General features: G+C 38.7%; 1 protein-coding gene across 3 annotated transcripts in view; it reads right to left on the bottom strand.

Moving 5' to 3' along the window:
- LOC141905819 (uncharacterized) overlaps nucleotides 1-21954 on the bottom strand; it is a 43390-nt gene that overhangs the window by 5195 nt on the left and 16241 nt on the right. For 2 of the 3 annotated variants that reach the window (XM_074794868.1, XM_074794866.1), the window contains exons 2-11: nucleotides 17880-17975; nucleotides 9148-9270; nucleotides 8423-8553; nucleotides 7417-7520; nucleotides 6813-6908; nucleotides 5396-5476; nucleotides 3483-3530; nucleotides 2021-2318; nucleotides 1375-1474; nucleotides 559-796 (exon numbers count right to left, since the gene is read on the bottom strand). In XM_074794868.1, coding sequence (XP_074650969.1) covers nucleotides 559-796; nucleotides 1375-1474; nucleotides 2021-2318; nucleotides 3483-3530; nucleotides 5396-5476; nucleotides 6813-6908; nucleotides 7417-7520; nucleotides 8423-8553; nucleotides 9148-9270; nucleotides 17880-17975 — 1315 coding nt within the window. The remainder of the gene's footprint in view (nucleotides 1-558; nucleotides 797-1374; nucleotides 1475-2020; nucleotides 2319-3482; nucleotides 3531-5395; nucleotides 5477-6812; nucleotides 6909-7416; nucleotides 7521-8422; nucleotides 8554-9147; nucleotides 9271-17879; nucleotides 17976-21954) is intronic. The other variant, XM_074794867.1, reaches the window with a different exon arrangement.

Genomic DNA, 21954 nt, shown 5'->3' with positions numbered 1-21954 from the left:
GCAAGAAATAAAATCATTTAGAATATGTGATGGTATTTCAGGTGGCAAAATCCCATGCTCTATCCATGTTCCCCTATACATGGTGATAGAACATCTCAGTGCAGTGCTCCAGGTGCTCTTCAATTATGGGCGTCATATTAACAGAAGTCATTACCGGTAAGCACAAAATTCTTTCTCAGTTTCATAAAACTCAGTAAATTGTCCTCGATTCAATTCAACTCAACATATATTTGATATAAAAGCAGTAGAAAGTTAACGAATCAAAATGCTAGAAAAATGCACTTTAATACTAGAGAGGAGAGCGCTTTTCTATATTTGCCTTGAAAAGCCTTTAAAGCACCCGATGAAAGTAAGAGAACAAAGAAAGAGATTAGAAGGAAACAGAAGAGCTGTAGATATTTCTTACGTAGACTAAGGTTTCTAGTTCAGGGTAGCCTTAATTTAGAGTATGAAGCCGAATATCATTCTAGAACTGCGGGATTGAATCGAGGTGCCAATATCGATGATTCAAACTGCCCAGAAATTCAACCCAATCTAAACAGTTATCTCAGAACTTACATCTTCGAGAACTTGTATATTGGCGCTGAGAACGCTGTGTAGTTTTTCAACAGTCGCGATGTGTCGTTCGTTGTTGAGATGATAGAGATTTCGATACAGGTAAGAGGTATGCGACGCGACTGTATCGGCTGATAGCGGCTGCTGTTGCTGCTGCACGGGAATACGTCCATCGATTTGCGCCTGTAATACCATAACCTTGTACGCCAACACAGACGCCGATAACACGAAGAAAAAGATGCTGTAAGAAAAAAACATCAGAAGAGAATTATAAGCGTGTAGATGTAATCGAGTATGATGACAAGCGCCTACTCAAACCCAACACAACGAGGAACTTAATCAATAATTTCTTACACTTCACGTCTCATACTGGATTGGGTCGGCTTTTGTGTAATATTTCTCTACTTAACAAACGAGTAATGATTGTTTCATCCTCCCCTGGCAGGGATTCAAACCTGATGGCGTCGAGATTGCCACGGTACGAACCCCTGCCACACTAGACCGGGTGCGCAGCTACACGCGCAGCTTAGATGATATCATTATCAGCCAATCAGATATCCCGTTTTATTTTAGCACGGGTTTTACCATTTATAGTTCTTCCGTGAAATGTATCTCAGCGATTATACAACAAGCAATCTGATTGGTGCCGCAAGTTTTCGTGCGCTAAAGCTGCGCATGTACCTGCGCACCTGGTCTAGTGTGGCAGGGGTTCGTGCCGTGGCTGAGTGTAGCGATGCTATCAGGTTCGAATCCCTGCCGAGGGAGGATGTGATTGTTTGTGAATGACAAAAAACCTGTTCGAAAAACTGAAAAACTTACAGAACTATACACAGAGTGATGAACAATGTGATTCGTTGCATTCTCTGCAACTTGAGTAGAAATCGGCAGAATGATTTATAATGTCCACTGAGATCAAACCCTGCAAAATAGAATCAATTCACATTAAAACGCATCAGAATAATTTTGGTTTCCGTAGACGAGGGACAGTCTCCGTGATTCCATCGAAGGAAAGTCTGTAATATCGAAGAAAAACCCAGGAGAGTAAGTGAATTTTCGTCTTCATTGCTTTGAAACATTTTTAATAAAAAGTTTTGAAAATGGCTCATAGCATCACTTAAATGTACTAGTTTTTCTTCAATATCGAGGGTCTATTCTTGTCAAAACTTGTTCCTGTGGCCACTTTCCGCTTATTTATAAATCCCCTGAGTATTCCATGTGATAACACAAAATTCCCTGAGTGAATCAGAGAAATTTCTAGGTTTGAAATGTAAAAATTCATTCATTTTCATAGAATCATGAATTGATAAAGAAACACGCAGTCAACAGCATTATCCTAATTCCCTGAGTTTTTGGTAAAATTTGTCAAATTCCCCGAGTTTTCTCGGTTTTTTCTAGATCTTTCTGATAGGTGAGTAGCCACCCTGTTTTAGGTGATATCTGTATCACGTTTGGTGGTAGTACTTACAAAATAATACATATGGCAGTAATATTCTCAAATATGATATTTGTTGGTCAGTTGGTCGATGTTTTATATCGATGTGATTATTGTTCGGTTCTTTACGTTTTTGCGGCAGTTTTCGCGAGACGAGATGCGTCGGGAACGGTGGCGCCGCCACGTCGTTCGGCACGGTTTCGCGCAGAATATCGCAACTTGAACACGTGCCGAGTTCTGAATCGGTCGTCGTTATGTCAAGGTCACCGGTGACCGTCGATGTGTCGGGCAGAAACGTCAGACTTTCAGTACCGGAAAATGATTCGATATCCTGCAATGATAAATATTGTTTATTGAGTTTTGAGGCGAGTGAATAAAAGTTTTGCATTCAGGTAAGGAAATCATTGTTTTATAAAATGCAGGGTGACCACTTTATGCAAATTTACAAATTACAAATTTACAAGTTTTCCTTGATTTTCCATGATATAACACAAAATTCCCGAAGAATTTCTTGGTTAAATGTTTCAATTGATTCATCGTTTATGAATCATGTATTCATAAAGAAATACGTGGTCAATAACATTCTCCAAATTCTAATGAAAATTTCAGGTTTTTTTGCAGAATTTGTCAGATTTCCTGCATTTTCTCTGATTTTTTCTTTATTTTTTCTGGTTCCCTTAGTTTTCCAGGTTTTCCAGGTGGTCACCCTGAAAAGTAATCATATCATCGCTGTGTATTTACACAGATTACGAGCGACTGATTCCAACAGTTTGATGGATGATATGAATGCTGGAAAAAATGTACTGATCACAAAATTTTTACTCTTTAAAGCGGACAATAGTAAAAAAGAGAATGAATGGATGTAAACACTGTATGGAAAAGTTGTCAGAAAAAAAATATATGAAAAATCGTAAAAACAATAAGCTATAAAATGAAAGGTACCTAAACCTAAAAAGCTAACAGCATAAATCCAAATTTCTAGTATGAAAGGCACTATTAAAAGCAATATTGTTCCTACAGCCAGTAACTGCTACATCTTTACTGTCTTAGGTGAATCTAGTGCATAACAGTCTAGAAGCTTATATCTCGATCATTCTTATACACGAGTGTGATATAAAAATACATAAAACTATCATAATAGTACCATGCTCAATATGAATCTTACAATTCCTCAGACAAGAAAAAAAAATACATAGGAATGAAAAAACAGCAATATCATATGAAACACATGGGCATTTAATTGAAATAAGCTCATTACGAAATCTGCTTAGCTTATACGGTATAAGATCGAATATTTCTAAAGAATTGGACAAAGCATTTACCATATATCAGGCGTATTCTATGTAACAGTTATAAAATGCCCATGTGAATCAACAAAACTATTGAAAACTATTGAGCTATTGAAAATACGAAGGTAAGAAGACTAAGGTACTTATAATATTAATAATAATAATAATAATAATAATATATGCCGATGTATCGAGGACAAGCTTACCCCTTGAGAAAGAAGAGAGGGGTCCAAATCAGCAAATTTACTCTCGGCCTAAAATACGGAGAGAGCATAAAAACATTCCATCAAATTCATCTTTCGAAACCCGAGAAGACTTCCGAGAAATTGCTTCAATATTTGCGGAATATGGAGAAGACGAATGGACAGAACGTGAATTAATGAAGCTAACATTCATTGAATTTCATTGTATATCATAATCAGACCCAGTAAACTTCTACCCGAGTTTACAATCCATTTTCATTCCTTTATCGTGGTTCTACGCGACAAACAATCCTCCGTGTTTTCTACATCTCGTCCCTTATGAAGTCGGATGAAGCAATCAAACGAATAAAAACATTCGACAACAAATTCCTGTGGGTAAAATAAACGTCTCGGCGTATAAATCGATATCGTTCGTAGCTGAAATGCAGCACTGGTAAGTGAGCGCGCGTTGTTATACAAGGAGTTATACTAGAGGGAACTTCGGTTTGCGTAGTTAGACGACTGGTAATGGAACTGATAACTGAATGTACTATGTCTCAGTTGTAACGCATTTCACAGTGACAGCCATCTTGAAGTTGGTCAGAACTAAAGCGACCAATCGCGTGGTCAACGACTTCCAGACTATAGTTCCGACTAACTGACATTCAGTTTCGTTTAGACTATGTTCGATAACCGATGTTCGCCCAGGTTATCAAGAGCATTCGAACACTACTGTTTGATGGCTTGCACTCGAGAAAACGACCAAATAATGGACGAAATCAATCATGTTTTTAAAACAGTTGTTATCACTGGTCCAGCTAGACACAATACTGTGATTGACAGGCAATAACTGTCACTAGACACACACAGAGAAATAGTTTGTTTTGAAATTCAGAATGAATCTGGATCTAGATTTGGATCTGGAGCTGGTCTAAATTGCTTTGTCTGGAACGGATGAATTTAGACTGTGCTGAATAACACAGTGTGAACACGCGGCAATACGCTCGTGTGACAACTAGAGCAGACGCAAAATTGATCGGTTTTCTTCAAATTCAGGAAATGAATTCAGATTTCTCGAGATTTGAAGTTCTCAAGTTCGTTCGATATGTCTACTACAAAGTCGCCGATTTATCAAAATTAACGCACGTTATTGCGTGGGCGATCCATAAATTTCAATTTAGATTCGTCCTTTACGAATAATGGATGGCGCTTTTTCTATCGAATGACGTCAAAACGTTCGTCAAACTCTCGAATTCACGCGGGCGGCTGATATTTCAATTCAGTCTCTAGAGCGGAAAACACCAAGTCGCAATAATCCCGATGTGTCTTGTTACTAATTAGTACGCGCGCCGATGTTTCACAAGTTTTCACACAACGGGGGAAATTAATTTGTCAATCCTCTTATAATAATTCACTTTATAAATTATTTTGCAGCGGAAATCCATCGGGAGCGAATATTCTGCCTAATGGCATATCTCATTACAAATTGCAGTTGTAATTTTTTCCCGGGCCCAGCTTCTAATATGATAAAGGCTCTGTGAACATTTTTATTGAGTTTCCGAAAAAACAACAACTTATAATGCAATTTGGTAGACCAGCCGTGGAGAATAGATAATAACCCACAATACATTCCTATACACATTTGAAAGATTAAAAACAAAATTTATCCATCAAGAATTGAAATGAAAGATTAAGGCATCGGATGATGGTCTCTACAGAGAATCCAAGACATTGCGTTTGACTTCAATTCTTGATAAATAAATTAGATTTTTCACTTTTTAGATTTGTATAGAGTCGGCTATCATCTTCTACACACTGAGTAATGTCTCTATGCATTAATACATTAATGGCATACTTCAACGATATCGTTTTCACTGTTGCGTTGTTTGGTTCTGGGGATTGATTTCAGGGGGAGGGAGGAGGGAAGTAATGCGTACCTGGCATCCATTGTGCTTCCGCCATAAATTCAACATTATACGGAATGTACTATCTCTCGATATCAGCGAACCGAACACATACTGAAAATGTAAATCACATATTAATCTTATTAATTAAATCTGGGATTTTCTATTTCAAGGTGATTCAAGCGCCCTTGAACCTCATAGCGATAAGTCACACAACCGTGAATCTAGGCTAAAACCGCATAAGTGGAATCGCGTATAAACCAATTTCGAGCAATCAATGAAAGTCTCTCCGGTCGGTCGGTTATACGTTCGGTTATACGCGGCTAAATGCGTCTTTCATCTCTTAACAAGGAGCGGCTGAATGTGGAAATATGCAGGCAGTAAAAGCATTGTCACTCGTATAGATTCAAACCTGGTAGTATCGCGAGACTCTGATACAAAACACAGATTCAAACTCAATGATATCGCTAGATATCGCCACAGATATTACACCCTCCATTAATAGAACCAGTTCTTACATTAGCCGCGATCACACAAGATGATTCGGCCAAATTGGCACAGCTCAGACCCAAGCCAAATTAAGCCCGTATCTGATTAGTCACTCAATTGATATTAAACAATACTCAAAGTGAGTCAGTCAACACACAATGATTTGACCCATGCCAAAATTTGGTAGGGCCGATTTGGCACCTGTGTGAACAGGTGTTGGCCCAAAAGTGCTTGCGTGATCGCGGCTATAGTTTTGTAATAGCTATATATAGCTACTACTAATTTTCTGCGAAAATTTCATCAACTACTGAAAGACTACGCGAATTTACGTTAATCAACCAATCTACTGATCAGGCACAACATCCCGGCAACGACACTTTTCGTTCGTAATTTCGCATGTTGCTCACGTCGAACTAAGAGATAAATGATGATAGTTTTGTCGGTGGATGTGTTTGTTGTGGTTGATTACGGCTGCTAAGACCGAGCCCAATTTTCCGAGAAAAACGCTTCGTAATTACAATGAATAAACTAATCAGCGTGTATGAAATGTTCTTTCCTGTTGTGTACGCATTGTTCCCGGCGTTTCTGACTGCATCTTTAATCATTAAGCACGAATACAACAGTGTATGAACCCAGGTTTTCTTGGAAATAAAATTAATTAATGCCACACGAGAAAAATATAAAAAAAAACTTCACACGCACATAAGTTGTCAACATTGATAGATTACCGGGGGGGGGGGGGGGGGGTAGAGGCTTCCATTTGAAAAGTAGAGCAACAATTTCTTTTATCAGTTTCAGTTTTATATATATATACATATATATATGCATTCAAATGAATTTAGATCATTTCGAATGATGCGGTATCATCTGATGATTGAGTACTAGCATTCTTTTCTGTATCTTAAGATATTCAAGAGTTTCGCCAGTGATTAATTTTCTAATTGTCCCAATCGTGACTTACCTTGTCAGTATCGGTGACTACACCTATAGCATTAGGTATAATAAATGCAGTTTTTTCGCGTGTGATGTCGACCACTTTCTCAATCGGTATTTCAATCTGAATATAAAACACAAAACATCAACATCACAAAGAGATTCGCTACGATGAATTATCGTTTTATGCTTTAGAATAAGTAGATGATTATGCGCTAGACACTGAAGATCCAGTGTAGCTTTAAACGCAGAAGTTTAAAGCATTGAGCCATTTGAAAGCAACTAAAGCTGAAATATGGGTTTCATCTTTGGGTGGGATTTCTTTCGTACATTGAAATAATGTTTTTTCTGAGACGTGCTGTGACGCTGCGTGTTGTGTTATCACGAGCGGGTCTTCTATTTCAGTCACTTCTGCTTCTCTGGTGATAGTTGATTTGATTGTATCTCTAAGGCGACCAGGCTAGGAGAAGCGGAATTAAGCGCGACTGGCATTTAATGAATAAATGGCATTGGGCAGCCATCATTAGAAACACTCAACACGACTTATTCAATTCTAGAATGTCAGTCGAAAAATTCTTTTTCTTTTCTAGAATTATAAACCGGGAATTCGTGTAACTATGGCTACGACTTACGATTTTTTTCTTGCCGACGATCTTGGAATGAAAGCAGAACCAGTTTTGTGTGATGTACAGACTTCCTTGCAGCAGGATATCAGCAAAATATGCGCAAGAGAATTCTGCAAATATAGAAATACCATATTCATACATCATATTCACTAGTTAATGAATTCTATTTTTTCATTCCTATTTCACATAATTTTTGGAGTATATAATAATGATGAGGCTTATGCAGAACGCTCAGAAAACGCTTTACATATATGTTTCCATTAGTTGGAATTTCTACCCAAGCCGACCCGGTATATCTAATTCTAACCATGTAGTCATCTCTCCCCGAGGAGATGTAACATCCGAGCAACTCTACTCAGCGCTTGGGAATCATCTATCAGGCCAGGTACCCATTTGCTGCTGGGTAGAGAGAGGCAATGAGGGTAAGTGTCTTGCCCGGGGACACTTTGGTAATGTAAGGGGTTCGAACCCATGACCCGGCCCATCCCTAAAGTCGGTTGCTCCATGTGCATTTAAAAAAGTCTTAAAATGCATAACAATAATGTGACTTTTAGACCTATTCCAAATATTTACTCCAAAACAGCGTGAAATATCCCAAAAACAGGGACAGGAGTATAAAAAGAAGACTTGATACAACACTGAATCTCGACGCGTTTTCTGTTCTACTTCACAGATTACAACTGATCGTTTATAACGATCAGATCGATACGCTTAGAGACGATTCTTTTACACGGAATGTCATCACGTTCAATGCGATTATGTTGTCAGACGTTGTAAGTAGTAATTATACATTTCTCTACACCGGCTGTAGCCCGAGGTATCGCGAGGTATCGCGAGGTATCGCGAGGTATCGCGAGGTATCGCGAGGTATCGCGAGGTATCGCGAGGTATCGCGAGGTATCCCGAGGTATCGCGAGGTATCGCGAGGTAGCCCGAGGTATCGCGAGGTATCGCGAGGTAGCCCGAGGTATCGCGAGGTATAGATGTCACACTGATTACGACTGAAACTTACGTTTGATGACCTCCTCATCTTCTGGTACGTTGCGGAACAATTTATGGAATTTGTCATGCGCTCGGTGTTTGTTCATGATTGGTGAATCTCCGGAGGTATTGCGGATGCGATTGTTCAATTCTGGACTCGGTCTACAAATGCAAAAACCAAAAAAAGCCATCACGACATGAACTAAACTTCTGTATAACAGTAAATATTATTACTGCGTTATTTAAAGCAAGTTCCAAATTCAGTCCATTTCAAACCAATTCTCTGTGTGTGAATAGAAACTTTGCTCTAATTGTCCGTCGATCACAAGAGCTGGACCAGTGATAACATTTTAAAACATACGTGCACACACGACATTGATTTGGTCCGTTCTAAATTGGTCCCAAACGCACGGCTTATATTTCTATGTAACAATTTATTCCACTTATTTCCATGTTCTTTCCGCCCTGGAGAGCTTCTACTGTCAGAGAGCGCAACAAGTGACAAAATAAAACAGTTTACCAGGAATCAGTCATATTTTACCCCGGGGACCGATACAGGGTCTGTCAAGTCCATTTACTGATGTAATATAAAATGCACCGGTGTCGCTACAGTGTAAGGTCAAGCTAACATCTCCCCGCACAATCTCGTAATCAATCGCTAACAAACTTACTCGCAGATCTACTACCGTTTATGAAAAATTTCCAATCGGGAAAAAGTTTGTCGTTGTCGCGATTAAAGAATTCGTTAAAACTTACGTTTTGCTTTTTGCTTTATGCGAGTCCATATTATCTACATTATTGATCAGTGATGAACGACTGTCACCGCTGAGGATATGTTTGATTTCTGCTTCAGGTGTTGACGGTGCTGTACGAGATGTTCTGAAATATATCAATATAAATAGATGAATTTATCAATCAATATATATATATATATATATATATATATATACATCAATGACGTTATGTTCAATACAAATTTAACCCCCTAAACCTCGGACATAGATTTAAAGTTTGAAATTTCTGTCGATGAAGATCAAAATAAATGTCGTCTGTGAAAGTATTGATCCATGTTCACTGAAAATGTTTTCATACTGGAAAATAGTGTCTGTTGCATTTTGCAAGGTTTTGCAATGGCATTCTAGAGGAAACAAGTATCGAAGGATACAGCCTATCAGTGATCAAATTACATTGTTTCATGTTTTTGTGTATAGCCTGGGAAGTGGGAGTGAACACCTCCCTGATACAACAAACAAGTCAAAGTTAACAATATATGATAGAATCCCACATTACAAACGAGTCTGGAAATGATTTTCCTAGAGTTACAGCTTATTTTGACTATATCCTAATATGAAGTCATCTTCATGAATATCAAACTTACAACTAAACTATCAAATATATGTATAAAATCCAGAACAAGGAGACAAATTAATCAATCAGAAGTGAAGTTTTTATTGAAGTTGTTTCTGTTTCTCATGTTTCAGCAGGTTCATATATTGCGGTTTGCACACGGCTTTACTGTTTAACAGAGTGACAGGATGCGAAAAGCCATCAGGAATAGAAAACATCAATGCTGTCAGTTTGCAATTTAAAGAACGACTGATGACAAATAATCATCTTTAAATGCGTCAACACGAACACGACGCAGCGAGCAATGAAAGGAATCTGTTTTAGTTACGTGACTGACCCTGAAACCGAACGAACAACAAGTCGATAAATCCCCAACTGTAAGATTCGAATCGGACGAATAACACGAACGCATAAAATTGGTCGGTATTAGAACGAGTGAATAGAATCACATACACGTAGCATCTCACGAAATCCGCTCGCCTATAATTACATCCTTCGAGGAAACCTCGCTCCTGTCTCACCCGAAAACGTTCAAACTAATATCAACAGAAAGTGGGAGCATTTCAACGGAATCGCAATTCATGTAGGAAGATTCACGCATTAGAAAATACGTCATACGATCAGATGATTTAAGAAATAGTTTTTACATGGAATTACAAGATGTATCAAAACTAGGACGCAATAGACAGCGGAATTCAATAGACAGCGCTATCGACTTTATGAGACTAATTTCTACAACTTATCATTAATGGTACCGAGAAATTCCACTCAAATCGTCATCGTTTAATCTTCGATTTCTCTTCTATTGACAGTTTACTTGATGGATAATTCCGTTACTTTAACCCTCGCAAACATCAGGAGCAGCAACGACATCGAATTTACAACTCGCGATCAGACGGTTTATGACCGGATACGGATGGGCATCGTCGTCGATGGTGAAGTGTATGAAGATAATGAAATCGCGGCTGTATTTCTGCCGCCGATTTTCAATGCCAAAATATTTATCCGGCGAGCTACAAATTTATCCATCGAAGACAGGTCATCGATCTTATCTAAATATAAAAACTGAATATCGATCCTGGTACCCGATGCCAAACCCCGAGGTGTATTACTGGTATTACTGGTGTCAGTTGCAGTTCAGCCAAATATTCACTATCAATAGTCAATAAATCAAAGTTGTTCTGAGACCCCACTGATGAATAACCATAGACATTATATAAACAATCTACCTAATTTAGAACGTTCTAAACTTAGTCCCTTCAAACTTAGAACCCTAACAAAATGTTCGTTATGAATTGCTCATTTCCGATTTTAAAAAGGACTTATTAACCCTTTCAGTGCGTCTACACTGCAGTGCAGTGTATAAATCAGTGATAGATTTGCTTGTACACCGCACTATGGTGTATTGATGTCATTAGTAATTATTAATTATCCCTCTTGAAAAATGGCAGCACCTGTCAAACATAGTGAGATATTAGTAACTAACGATACATCGCACCACAGTGTAGACGCACTATAGTCGTATTCCCGTTATTCAACACACTAGGGTGGAATTTTTCAAAATGTTCAAATTATCTCCAGCACTATAGGGTAGTAATTAGTCCGCACTGAAAGGGTTAAGAGATGATCCAGTAATAGATTTGAAATTTCTGCACGTGATTGATAGAAACTCTGCTTTAATTGTCTGTCAATCGCAGTGTTGTGTCTAACTGGACCGGTGAAAACAGCTGATTTAAAAACAATGTGTGAGTGCATAACATTGATTTGGTCGGCGCTCAATAGGATTGTTCCAAGTACGAGCTAAATTAGAACAGACTAACCGTGATGTGTGGACGAGACATATGTTTGAAAGATGAAACAGCGAATTCATCCAACGTTTGGAGGTTCAAAAATGTTTTAGTAATACTTGCTGACAAGGAACGAAATAAGTTTGTTTATCTTTTTTATGGGAAAAACAAAAACAATATTCAGAAAACTTGCTACAGGCGTAGAAGCTGTTTGTGCGGCGATCGATCGATGATAATATTACAACGTTTCAAATTGATCAAACGTAGTTCAACTCGTTTAATAACGACACCTAGAAATCAATTATTCGCAATAATACGATAAAATCATAACAAACCAAAACAACGATCGAATATCATATAAAATCTTAAGACTCGAATAAAAGACTTAAATAGATATCGTAAGCAGCCGAGCAAATAACGAATCATCAAATCGAAACTTTGAAGCAAAGATTTGAACGAAAATGAAACCAGCGATTACGAAGAATTCTACAAAATAATACCACTTCAATCATTGATATAAAGACCTACAGAAGATTAAAAGATGAACTTTTTCATTTCTAAAAGAAAGTAAGCTGTCGTAAGACAACTGGATGAAACGAAGTCGACTGTGAAAAAAACGTCTTACCTAAATATTTTCGGACAGATGCGATACCGACCGACGGTCATAATTAAGAAGTAAGCGCACGAGTGTCTTATCCACAGCTCTGACTGAGCATCAATAACTGCTCGACAGTGAGAGAGAGAGAACGAGAGGGAGAGAGAGAGAGAGGTCGATAGTAGCGCCACAGTGCTGTGTCACTAAATAACCTCATTTACGTCACCCTGATCAGTTTCCAAGTATCAACACTGATCATAGGATGTGTTTCTAAGACAATGAACTCGCAGTGCAATGAATAAAATCAGACACGTTCCCTAATTAGGCTCATCAGACAGTCTGAGCCTACAACTGACCTAACAACATCTACCAACCACAATTCATAATGACCGAAATATCAATGTGAAAGATAGACAGGCTACTTTTGATTCAACCTGAAGGAGAAAGTTTCACAGATGGTCCTATAGGGTATCAGATCAGATCTAAACGCTTAGGTTATATATATTTGAGAAAACCATTGAAATGAACGAAAGCATTGAGATAATTCATTTAAGTTGATATCGAAGACGAGCCACTACGTCCCACACGTCAAGTGAAGATTGAGAGACCTTAATCACAACGATTGAAGTTGCTTTAGGTCTTATTTCGTGCTTCCCGCAGATGAAGGTGATGTAAATGTGACCTTCGATAATCGTTATTAGCATCGATAACGAGCTAATTAACACAAATTAATTAGTATCATCCCGGTAGACAATAGAAGGTGTTGTTGATCAGATGATGTAAAGACAGTACACGTTATTATAACTGAATCACTATGAAACAATACTGTGTATTGTAACACGCGGTGTCTATAGCCACCAGTGATGGAAGGAAACTTTCTGAGAAATTAGACATATATCGGATGACGTAGATCAAGTCACAAGCCGCCGTGCGACAGACAATGTGTCTTCCGATCGTGTCGATGTCATTATTCCTGTCGGCGAATCGTGCCGACACAGAGCACCTCTCGAATACCGTGAAGAATTCATAATCAAACGCAATCCCCGCGCCGACGACGTTAAAAACACGACAGATCAGATACAAAAAATCGGATCTAGACAGAATCATCATTTAGTCATGAAAAGAATGACCCCTTTATATGACAAGACCTGTGACCTGGTGTAGTTTTTTACTTCCCTGATTGAAATAAGATGCTTTATACATATCATTACATTTTTGACCTGTGCCAAATTTGACCCCTGCAAGATAAGCCCCGGGCTAACCAATCACACAGGCTAAACGGCGTGCCAAGGCGGTGCTAAATTATTTTTTAATGAATGCTAACTAGTTCTAACCTCACTTGCCACAGCATCATTATGATAGTATTTCAATCAGTGATATACGCGAGAACGTTTAGGCACGGGCGTGGCCCGAGTCATCTGACTATCGTGTGATCCCAATTCGGGACACAGATAATCTCGGTAACGTTTCTATCGAGTGATATTGTAGTTTAGCGAGGGTAATGAGGGTGTTGCAGTAAGGCCGTGCATGGATGAATTCACTGAACGCTGATTAGTTATTGATCGATCAGTGTTTTATTAGATCAGGTATAGATTGATCGCTGTAGATCAGTAAGAAATAACTACCACAGTAAATTACTGCTGAATCGATACTGACCTGATTAGATTCTTTTGTACGGAGAAACTAGATTCCAGTTTCAAACGGAGCACCTAGCTTTAGATCATCTCGTTTTGAAAGAACTCATCAACTTGCATCTATTATATATTAGTATATCGAAGCCACGTGATCACATGAAGACGAATTTTGGTCTGTGTAAAACTGGTCCGATCCACAAATTTGGCCTGTGCTTAATGAGAGAGCGTAAATCAATCACTCGTTACTGAAATGCTATCAGAATGATACTGTGGCAAGTGAGCCAAGATTTGGCACGAGTCCCGATACGACATCTTGGGTCCGGCCTAATTTGGCATGTGTCAAACAAATACACACCCTGCGAACTGTTGGCTTTATCAGAGCTCGTGTAGTTGCGGCTTAAAGTTATTGAGCAGGCATGTGGCGATATCATGAGAGATATCAGCTGCAGCGGGAACTATGAGAACTGAAACTGGTATTTCCCACAGTTAGTTATACCACGTATTGAGAACGAGTTGAGGTAAATTCTCTCTTATGAAACTAAGTATTGATGATATCGACGTTGTTTGTTGACGTCATCAGCGCAGCAGCATCGATACAGCTACACGCAGTTAACACGTACTGATTTATTCAAATGTCACGTCTCGCATTCAATACACGACAATCGAAGATATCCGTGAATGCATTACGTATCTACAAGCGATTGTTTCAATTATATCTAGAACCTTGAAGCGGAAACAATTCAATAATTACAACATCAACAATTGATGAATTTGATTAAGATTTTATCTAATGTTCATCCACAGTACTTTGTAACCAGGGGCCAGTTGCACAGTCACAGTGACTTAAGTCCAAAAGTGGTCTTAAATCCTAAGACTTGTCTTAAGTTCTTAGATTGGCTATAGAACTGAGTTGGTCTTAGACTGTTCTTAAGTCTAAGCCGTGACTATGCAACCGGCCACAGGACCCAGTTTCATAGTCAGGACTTAAGTCTAAAAGCGGTCTTTACTCTTAAGACTGAACTTAAGTTGTTAGCTCGGTTATAGAATAAAGATGGTCTTAAATCTAGAGCAGCATCAGGACTGGAAGCATTGCAGTTGAATATGCGCGACTCATTGCGTTGTCACAAGTGTGCTGAGGTTGACGACATCATCATCGCTGGTGATCGCAGCAAGTCGCTGCAAGTACGCCCAGCTTTATGGTCAAATTCTCAGACACTTGTGGAGCTGGATCCAAAAAATAAGATATAACACTCAAGTGAAACTAGCGACATCACGCGGATGAAAGGAAGTGAATCGATTACCTATTCACGGTAAAGGTTGAGACATTTATAGCGATAAATGTCAAATGTGAACCAGGATATCCTTTCATTACCTTCAATATCATTCGCGACCTCAAACCGAAGGCCAACACTGAAACACTCCTTTCATCGATCAATAAGTTGCGGGTAGTGATCTTAGGAAAGATTCTTGAAGAATAACAATTTTTATACAACATACGATCGAAATGATCAACTTCAACTTTTCTGCCAATTCAGTATCAGTTAACGTCGGAATAATAAATGCATTACATATCATATACAGCTGAGTTCTTTCAATTATCAGAACTTCACAACAAATACGAATTGTAGAGCATCTAGTAGAGCATCTAACTGAAGAGCCAATAACTGATAAACTGGAAAAATATTGAGATACATTAATAAATGATACGTCATGAAGAGAGCTTGAAACTGTTGAGTGCCAGGTCTACTGCACACGTATCACTTGAAAAACCCGATAGTATCTGACGTTATTGATGCGGTAGGTTTTACCAATAAGCTTTATAAGTTCTGAAAAAATCAATGCTAAAAACTAAGGAAACAAATAAAAATAGTTTACATACGCAAAACTGGGTGCTAGTTATCAAGGTAAATGAGCAATAAGAGGACAATTCTGTGAGTAGGTACAGCCACTTTCAACAGGCTTCTCACGTACCAAAAATAGACCAAATCCGTCTAAGAATATCCAGAATTATTTTCTCCAAAATGTTTGAAGCTCTATCTGAAATTGATGTAACGTTTCGTGGGTTTTCAGCCGAAATAGTTTCTCAAATTGGCTTCGTCTATTTACGTCAGAGCGAATGAAGCTGTTTCGAGTGTCTTCATCATAGCTCATTATCCCGAAGCGCCGCCACAATTACGCGGAACGGCAAAAACTGATCAAAATATTTTGCCAGATTTGACGCACGCCTTTCATTCGAGCAACCTCTGCCCTTCAAGAAGATCTCATCTGCGGAATATTAATGATTTTACGATCATCCTCGTATGAAGCCGAGTGTGAGGCTTATTTCCACAGGATTATTGATGGATATAGAACTGTAGCGGGTGAGATGATGTCACATATTAGAACGGGCGAAGAAAATCATGCATCCACTAACTCATCTACAAACGAGTCTGATTTTTATTACAATATACTGTTCTAAAACCTGAAATACACAACTAAGTTGTGATGACGCAGGTATCTTTGACTCAGGCCGAATTTGCTCTGTTTCCAGGCCAACCATTTACACCAGTACCAAATGGCTCAGTACCTGTTTTAACAAGGGCAAAAATTTGCTCGGAACGGTCAAAACCTCTGTGTCGTAACCTCACATATTCCTCTCATTCTGAATTTCAGCATGCAGCATTTGGAAGACATGTTTTCTGATCAGAAGGATCATGGAACTTTACATGTCTGTCGCAAAAGGTCACTGATGGCGTAGATGACACAACGTGACATACCTTGAATATAAAGGCTTCTCCTAACAAGCATCATATTAACACTCGCGTGACGATCCCAGATTTGCTAGTGCTAAGAGATATGTCGTAACATCGATGACCAGAAAATAGATGGATGTTTAAAGTTACTACTGGAGACTCGACTGGAACAACTAGTAATAAACTGTGATGAGACTGCAGACTTTTCGATCATGGCAATTGAGGAAAAATCTGTCTCCAAAAAAGTACATTGAAAAACAGGGCATTGAAAATTATTTTGAAGACAATATGTAAAATCATGCAGCATTATGCAGTATATGTCGGAAAAAAATCCTACTTTCCAATTACACTCAGAATATCACAGTAAACCTATCAAATACATTATTTGAAATTACGCTATTGACGATCAGTTTTTAATCATATGATTGGTAAAGGGGCTAAATGATTTAATTAGATTACTTGGCTATAACCATAGTTACCCCTTGCCACTAGCAGCCTATTCATCGATTTTACAGCTGCTTATCGCGCACACGTGTTGCATGAATTGTATTTCGATATATATACATATTAATTTTGATATATCGCTGGCCCGTTCCCAGGGTGCGATTAAAACGATTGAGTTTAATAAGAGTGATATTACAGAATGTGAAATCTGTATCATACGCGCAGGGCAAGGCCCAGTGGAAAAATACCGAAATCATTTGTTCAGTTTTAGCCAAGGTTTATAGCGCTGCTGTACCCTGTGAATGTTTAAGTGAAGGACATACGTTGCCACTCTTTGGAATGACCTTCCCCTTAATCCACATCATGCAACATCTATTCAATGTTTTTAATCAAAACTAAAGCCTCATTTTCTATAGTGTTCAATCGTTAGATTAAATTCAGGTGTAATCAGAATCTTTTCGAAACAGCTATCTAAAAATATCCTGTAATTGTCCTAGCTTTAATAGTGGTTTTATCGTTTATATATTATGTGCAACCTGATGACTATCCCTTTTAGATGCGTTCAACAAGAACAGAAATGATCATGAGTGTTGTAAGTATTTTCAAACTGACAAGCTCTTAAGCCGCGTTCACATTATCGCTAGTTAGCCCGTTCTAATTTGTCCTTCCCCTCGGTACCTGGTTTGGACGAATTAAGAACAGACCAAATCAATTGACACAGGTTTCTTAATGAGCTGTTATTACTGGTCCAGCCAGAGACGATTACTGTAATTGACAAACGAACACAAGAGAAATGGGCTGAACGGACCTGGATCAGTATTTCTAGTTAGTCTAAATTAGTCTGTTCTAAAATGGAAAGGACAAATCTAGAACAGACTTACTAAATTCAGAACATTCTGAATGACGTAGGGTAAACACGGCTTAAAGCATTTCTTATCTTCAATCTTACCTTGATTTAACGGAATCAGAATCTTTCTCTGGTGTTTCGCCATGGTTTGTATCGATTTTACTGCGGCTCGTTGAATTGCGATTGAATGAAGTAGATCTGCAAAAACAAGGAGATCAATGTCTTATAAAACTCGTATACAGCGTGAAAACTGACAAACGCTCAGAGCCGAGCATTCCTGAACTGCGGCCAACAATCTGTTCATTTTTTTATCCATGAAGGTGAAATCAAATTAATCATTCAGAAATCAATCTCGATGCAGCCGTTTCAAGTCGAAATAAAGGATGTCATTAGTTGCAAGACAATCGGTACAATGGGCATGCACAACAGGGCTGTATCTAGCATTCCAATGTGGGAGGGGGGCAAAGAAACCCAAAAAAGGGCAGTTACCTGAAGTGAAAAAATGATACAATGATTCTTCTTATATGCCGTTACAAAATTTCTTGGGAACTAACAGCCCCCAGCCACTCGCTGTGCGAATGAGCTGTACTTGGGATTCAAACATAATAGAAGCGAAGTGGTAAGTACAGATCAACGTATTTGAGACAAGTGCACAAGAAATGTTCCTCTGTTTCAACAGGTCGCCGATAATTTTCGGATAATAACTATCTATTTCTTTCATCGCTTTCATTAATACATACACAAAAAAAAAAACCGAAAAAACTGTTAGTTATAATATTTCCTACTGTTAAATATTTTGATTTACACTATTGCTGAAATTATGACAATTACCTGACGATGATCGCAAGAATTCAATGACTTATTTCTGGTTTTTTTTTTTTAGTTGAATGCGTTGCTGTTCATGAATTCACCATTCTTCGCAAGTATTTATTAATACCGGATTAATACCTGAAGCTAATAGCGCAAATCAAGCCCTATTACGCAACCAACACTGACAATATGCCGCGTAATTAAATGAACTACTGAAGAATCATCGGTTCTTATCCATACAATGAACTTGAGCCATTTGTATCCTCAACCACACCTAAATAGCACCTAAACGGGTTCGCCCTTTAACGGTTCATGTTTGTTTCAGTTAGTCGGGGACCATATGAAATATCAACTGTTACAAACAAAACATTGCATTTATTCCTTGCTTCAGATTGCTATTACTAACATGAAATCTAAAAATTCATCAACACTATAGCCGCGCTTACATAAAATCTGGCTTGGGCCTGATCCGTGTCAATTAGGCTCGGGCCTGATCCATGCCACTTTGGCTCGGGACTGATCCGTGTCAATTTGGCTCGGGTCTGATCCGTGCCAATTTGGCTCGGGACTGATCCGTGTCAATTTGGCTCGGGCCTGATCCGTGCCAATTTGGTCTGTGTGATCGTGGCTTACATCAGATCTTGTTGATTTGAGCGCTAACTTAACCGAGTATGCAGCTTAATAACTGACGCAGCCACGTTAAATGTCACTGGGTTACAATCAATTTCATTTGAGGTGAAGTGATTGATTTCAAATACAACCTCACCCTTTTACACACTCATTACAGCCCTCCTCACCCTTAGATACTCATTGCAGCACTCCTCACCCTTAGATACTCATTGCAGCACTCCTCACCATTAGATACTCATTTCAGCCCCCCTCACCCTTAGATACTCATTACAGCCCTCCTCACCCTTAGATACTCATTGCAGCACTCCTCACCATTAGATACTCATTTCAGCCCCCCTCACCCTTAGATACTCATTGCAGCCCCCCTCACCCTTAGATACTCATTGCAGCACTCCTCACCATTAGATACTCATTTCAGCCCCCCTCACCCTTAGATACTCATTACAGCACTCCTCACCCTTAGATACTCATTACAGCACTCCTCACCCTTAGATACTCATTGCAGCCCTCCTCACCCTTAGATACTCATTGCAGCACTCCTCACCATTACACACTCCTCCATTTATTTGGCTTCATTGCGTCTATTCATTAGATTCGTCATATACAGACTTTTGTCTAAACAGTGATATAATCAATTGATGCATATGTATACGCAACAACATAGTTTGATATTTCATTCTGAAAAACCAATTAACGACACTCGAACTGTTGCACTGTATAGCTGAAAGTTATCAGTTACAGCAGATCCTATAGATGTAAATGAAATAGAGACTGGCCTTGAAGATGGATACACCATTAGACTGTGAAACAATCCGAGCCTGTGTTGTAATAATCTAGTAAATCCCATACTTACAAAAGAAAAATTATACCCAGAGATGAAAAACGTGTTCAAAAAGGTTTCATTTAGTTAATGATTAATTTTTGACATTTTGACTATATTCTTATAGTCATCTTCAGGAATACTGAGTGAGATGACTACTTAAGATAATTAGATGACTACTTAAGATAATTAGATGACTACTTAAGATATAGTCGAAACATCGAAAATAAATCATTGACTACAAGAAACCTTTTCGAACACGTTTTTCATTGCCGAGCGTAATTTTCCATATAATAGATACAATAGAATCTGTTCACCATTTTTAGTGACAACAGCTACATGAAGCCATAAAGTCAATATTCAAATAAAACCGGGTGATAATTAAAATGTATAAATGATACTACATTATACCACGCCTAAAACGTATGACATTCAAGTGATGCCAGAAATCTGGCGTATATCACGAGGCTACTAACAACGGTTTGTTTATCACTGCTGTTCATAGAATCAATGGCCTGTTACAAACATCAAGTGAAACTAAGACCATATGTCGCGCTCTACGTAGCCTTACCTCCTCACAAAACCGTTAGTATACGACAGTGACTTGTTAGTCGTCGGGTTGACATCGTCCGGTGGGTTGATGATAATGTTTATTCCGTGCGCTGTAGCGATGATGTTTCTGTTCACCGCTGCTGTCGTGGCATCGCTCTCCATATTCCCAATAGCGCTCGCTCGCGTGTACACCTATAACAGGCTAGCTAATCTATAATATCTCGATAAATATTACATTATTACCGTCGTCGCTGCGAATGATTTCAGGCAGTCAATCATTTGACGGGAGGGAGGAGACGCGCACATGCACATGTAACAGTAACAGCAGCAGCAGCAGCAGCTGTAGTTTAGTGCTGAGCATCCGATTATTCGATCTGTTTGACTGTGTTGTCACTGCCGGAGACTCCAATCAACGATGATACTAGCGACAAATAAGTAACTCATCATTAATCCTTTGCACTCGGAGTTTGTACAGATAACTTCTCCTTCTAGACTCCTTCATTAGCGCTTATTCCTTCGTACTATCAATGACGGAAATTAGCAATTCAATTAGCTGTTGCACGATTTCTATCGTTACACAATATTTGTAGTATGACAAATCATTCCAGATGTTACTATATGTATGTATATAAGGTGGGTGTTGTCCTAAGCTATCGCAGTATTTAATGTCCAGTACACGCCGCCACAGTTCATGAACACGTGTTTCATTTAAACAATGAAATTATAAAACATGCGGTGGTTGCCTTTACCTAAAACATTTCATAGTCCAGTTATTGACCTTCTCAACATGAGATTACTGAAAAAAGACTGTCCTTCAAGGCATAAGGATCTAGCAACTGCTGTAAATATTTGGTTGTGGGGTAAATATCACCGGAAAAACACCGGGCTTATTAAGGGATTAAGGTTACTTCAAATATATATCTAGCCATAAAAACCTGATCAAAAGAGGTTGATAAACTTTATTAACCCTGTTATACAACTTTGTTATTAGTCATAAATTAGGTGGGTGTATGTGGACAACACACCTATTGACCCGCTAGAAACCATTATTTATTGCTATCATAATATTGCGTATCTATCCAGTTATGGTCAAAATGACAAAATGGTGGCTCCAGAAAAATGTCCTTGATGATGTTCCAGCAAAGCATATCCTATACAGATTCAGGTTGGGTGCTTGAGCTTGCCAACGTTTCCCCAGAAATTTGGAGATAAAAAGAACGCAGCAAAAACTATAATTCCAGCGAGGAGCTTCAGTGCATTAACCAGCGTCAAACATGATGCAACAAATCATACCGTAAAACCTTGAAACCAGCACGTTTCATAAATGTTAGAAGGAATGGGAGGATTAAAAGGATTTTGAGAGTC

This window comes from Tubulanus polymorphus, chromosome 5, assembly GCF_964204645.1.
Source record: "Tubulanus polymorphus chromosome 5, tnTubPoly1.2, whole genome shotgun sequence".
NCBI classification, from domain to species: domain Eukaryota; kingdom Metazoa; phylum Nemertea; class Palaeonemertea; order Tubulaniformes; family Tubulanidae; genus Tubulanus; species Tubulanus polymorphus.
Note: the sequence above shows the minus strand (reverse complement) of the source record. Positions and strands in the feature narration are given on the sequence as shown.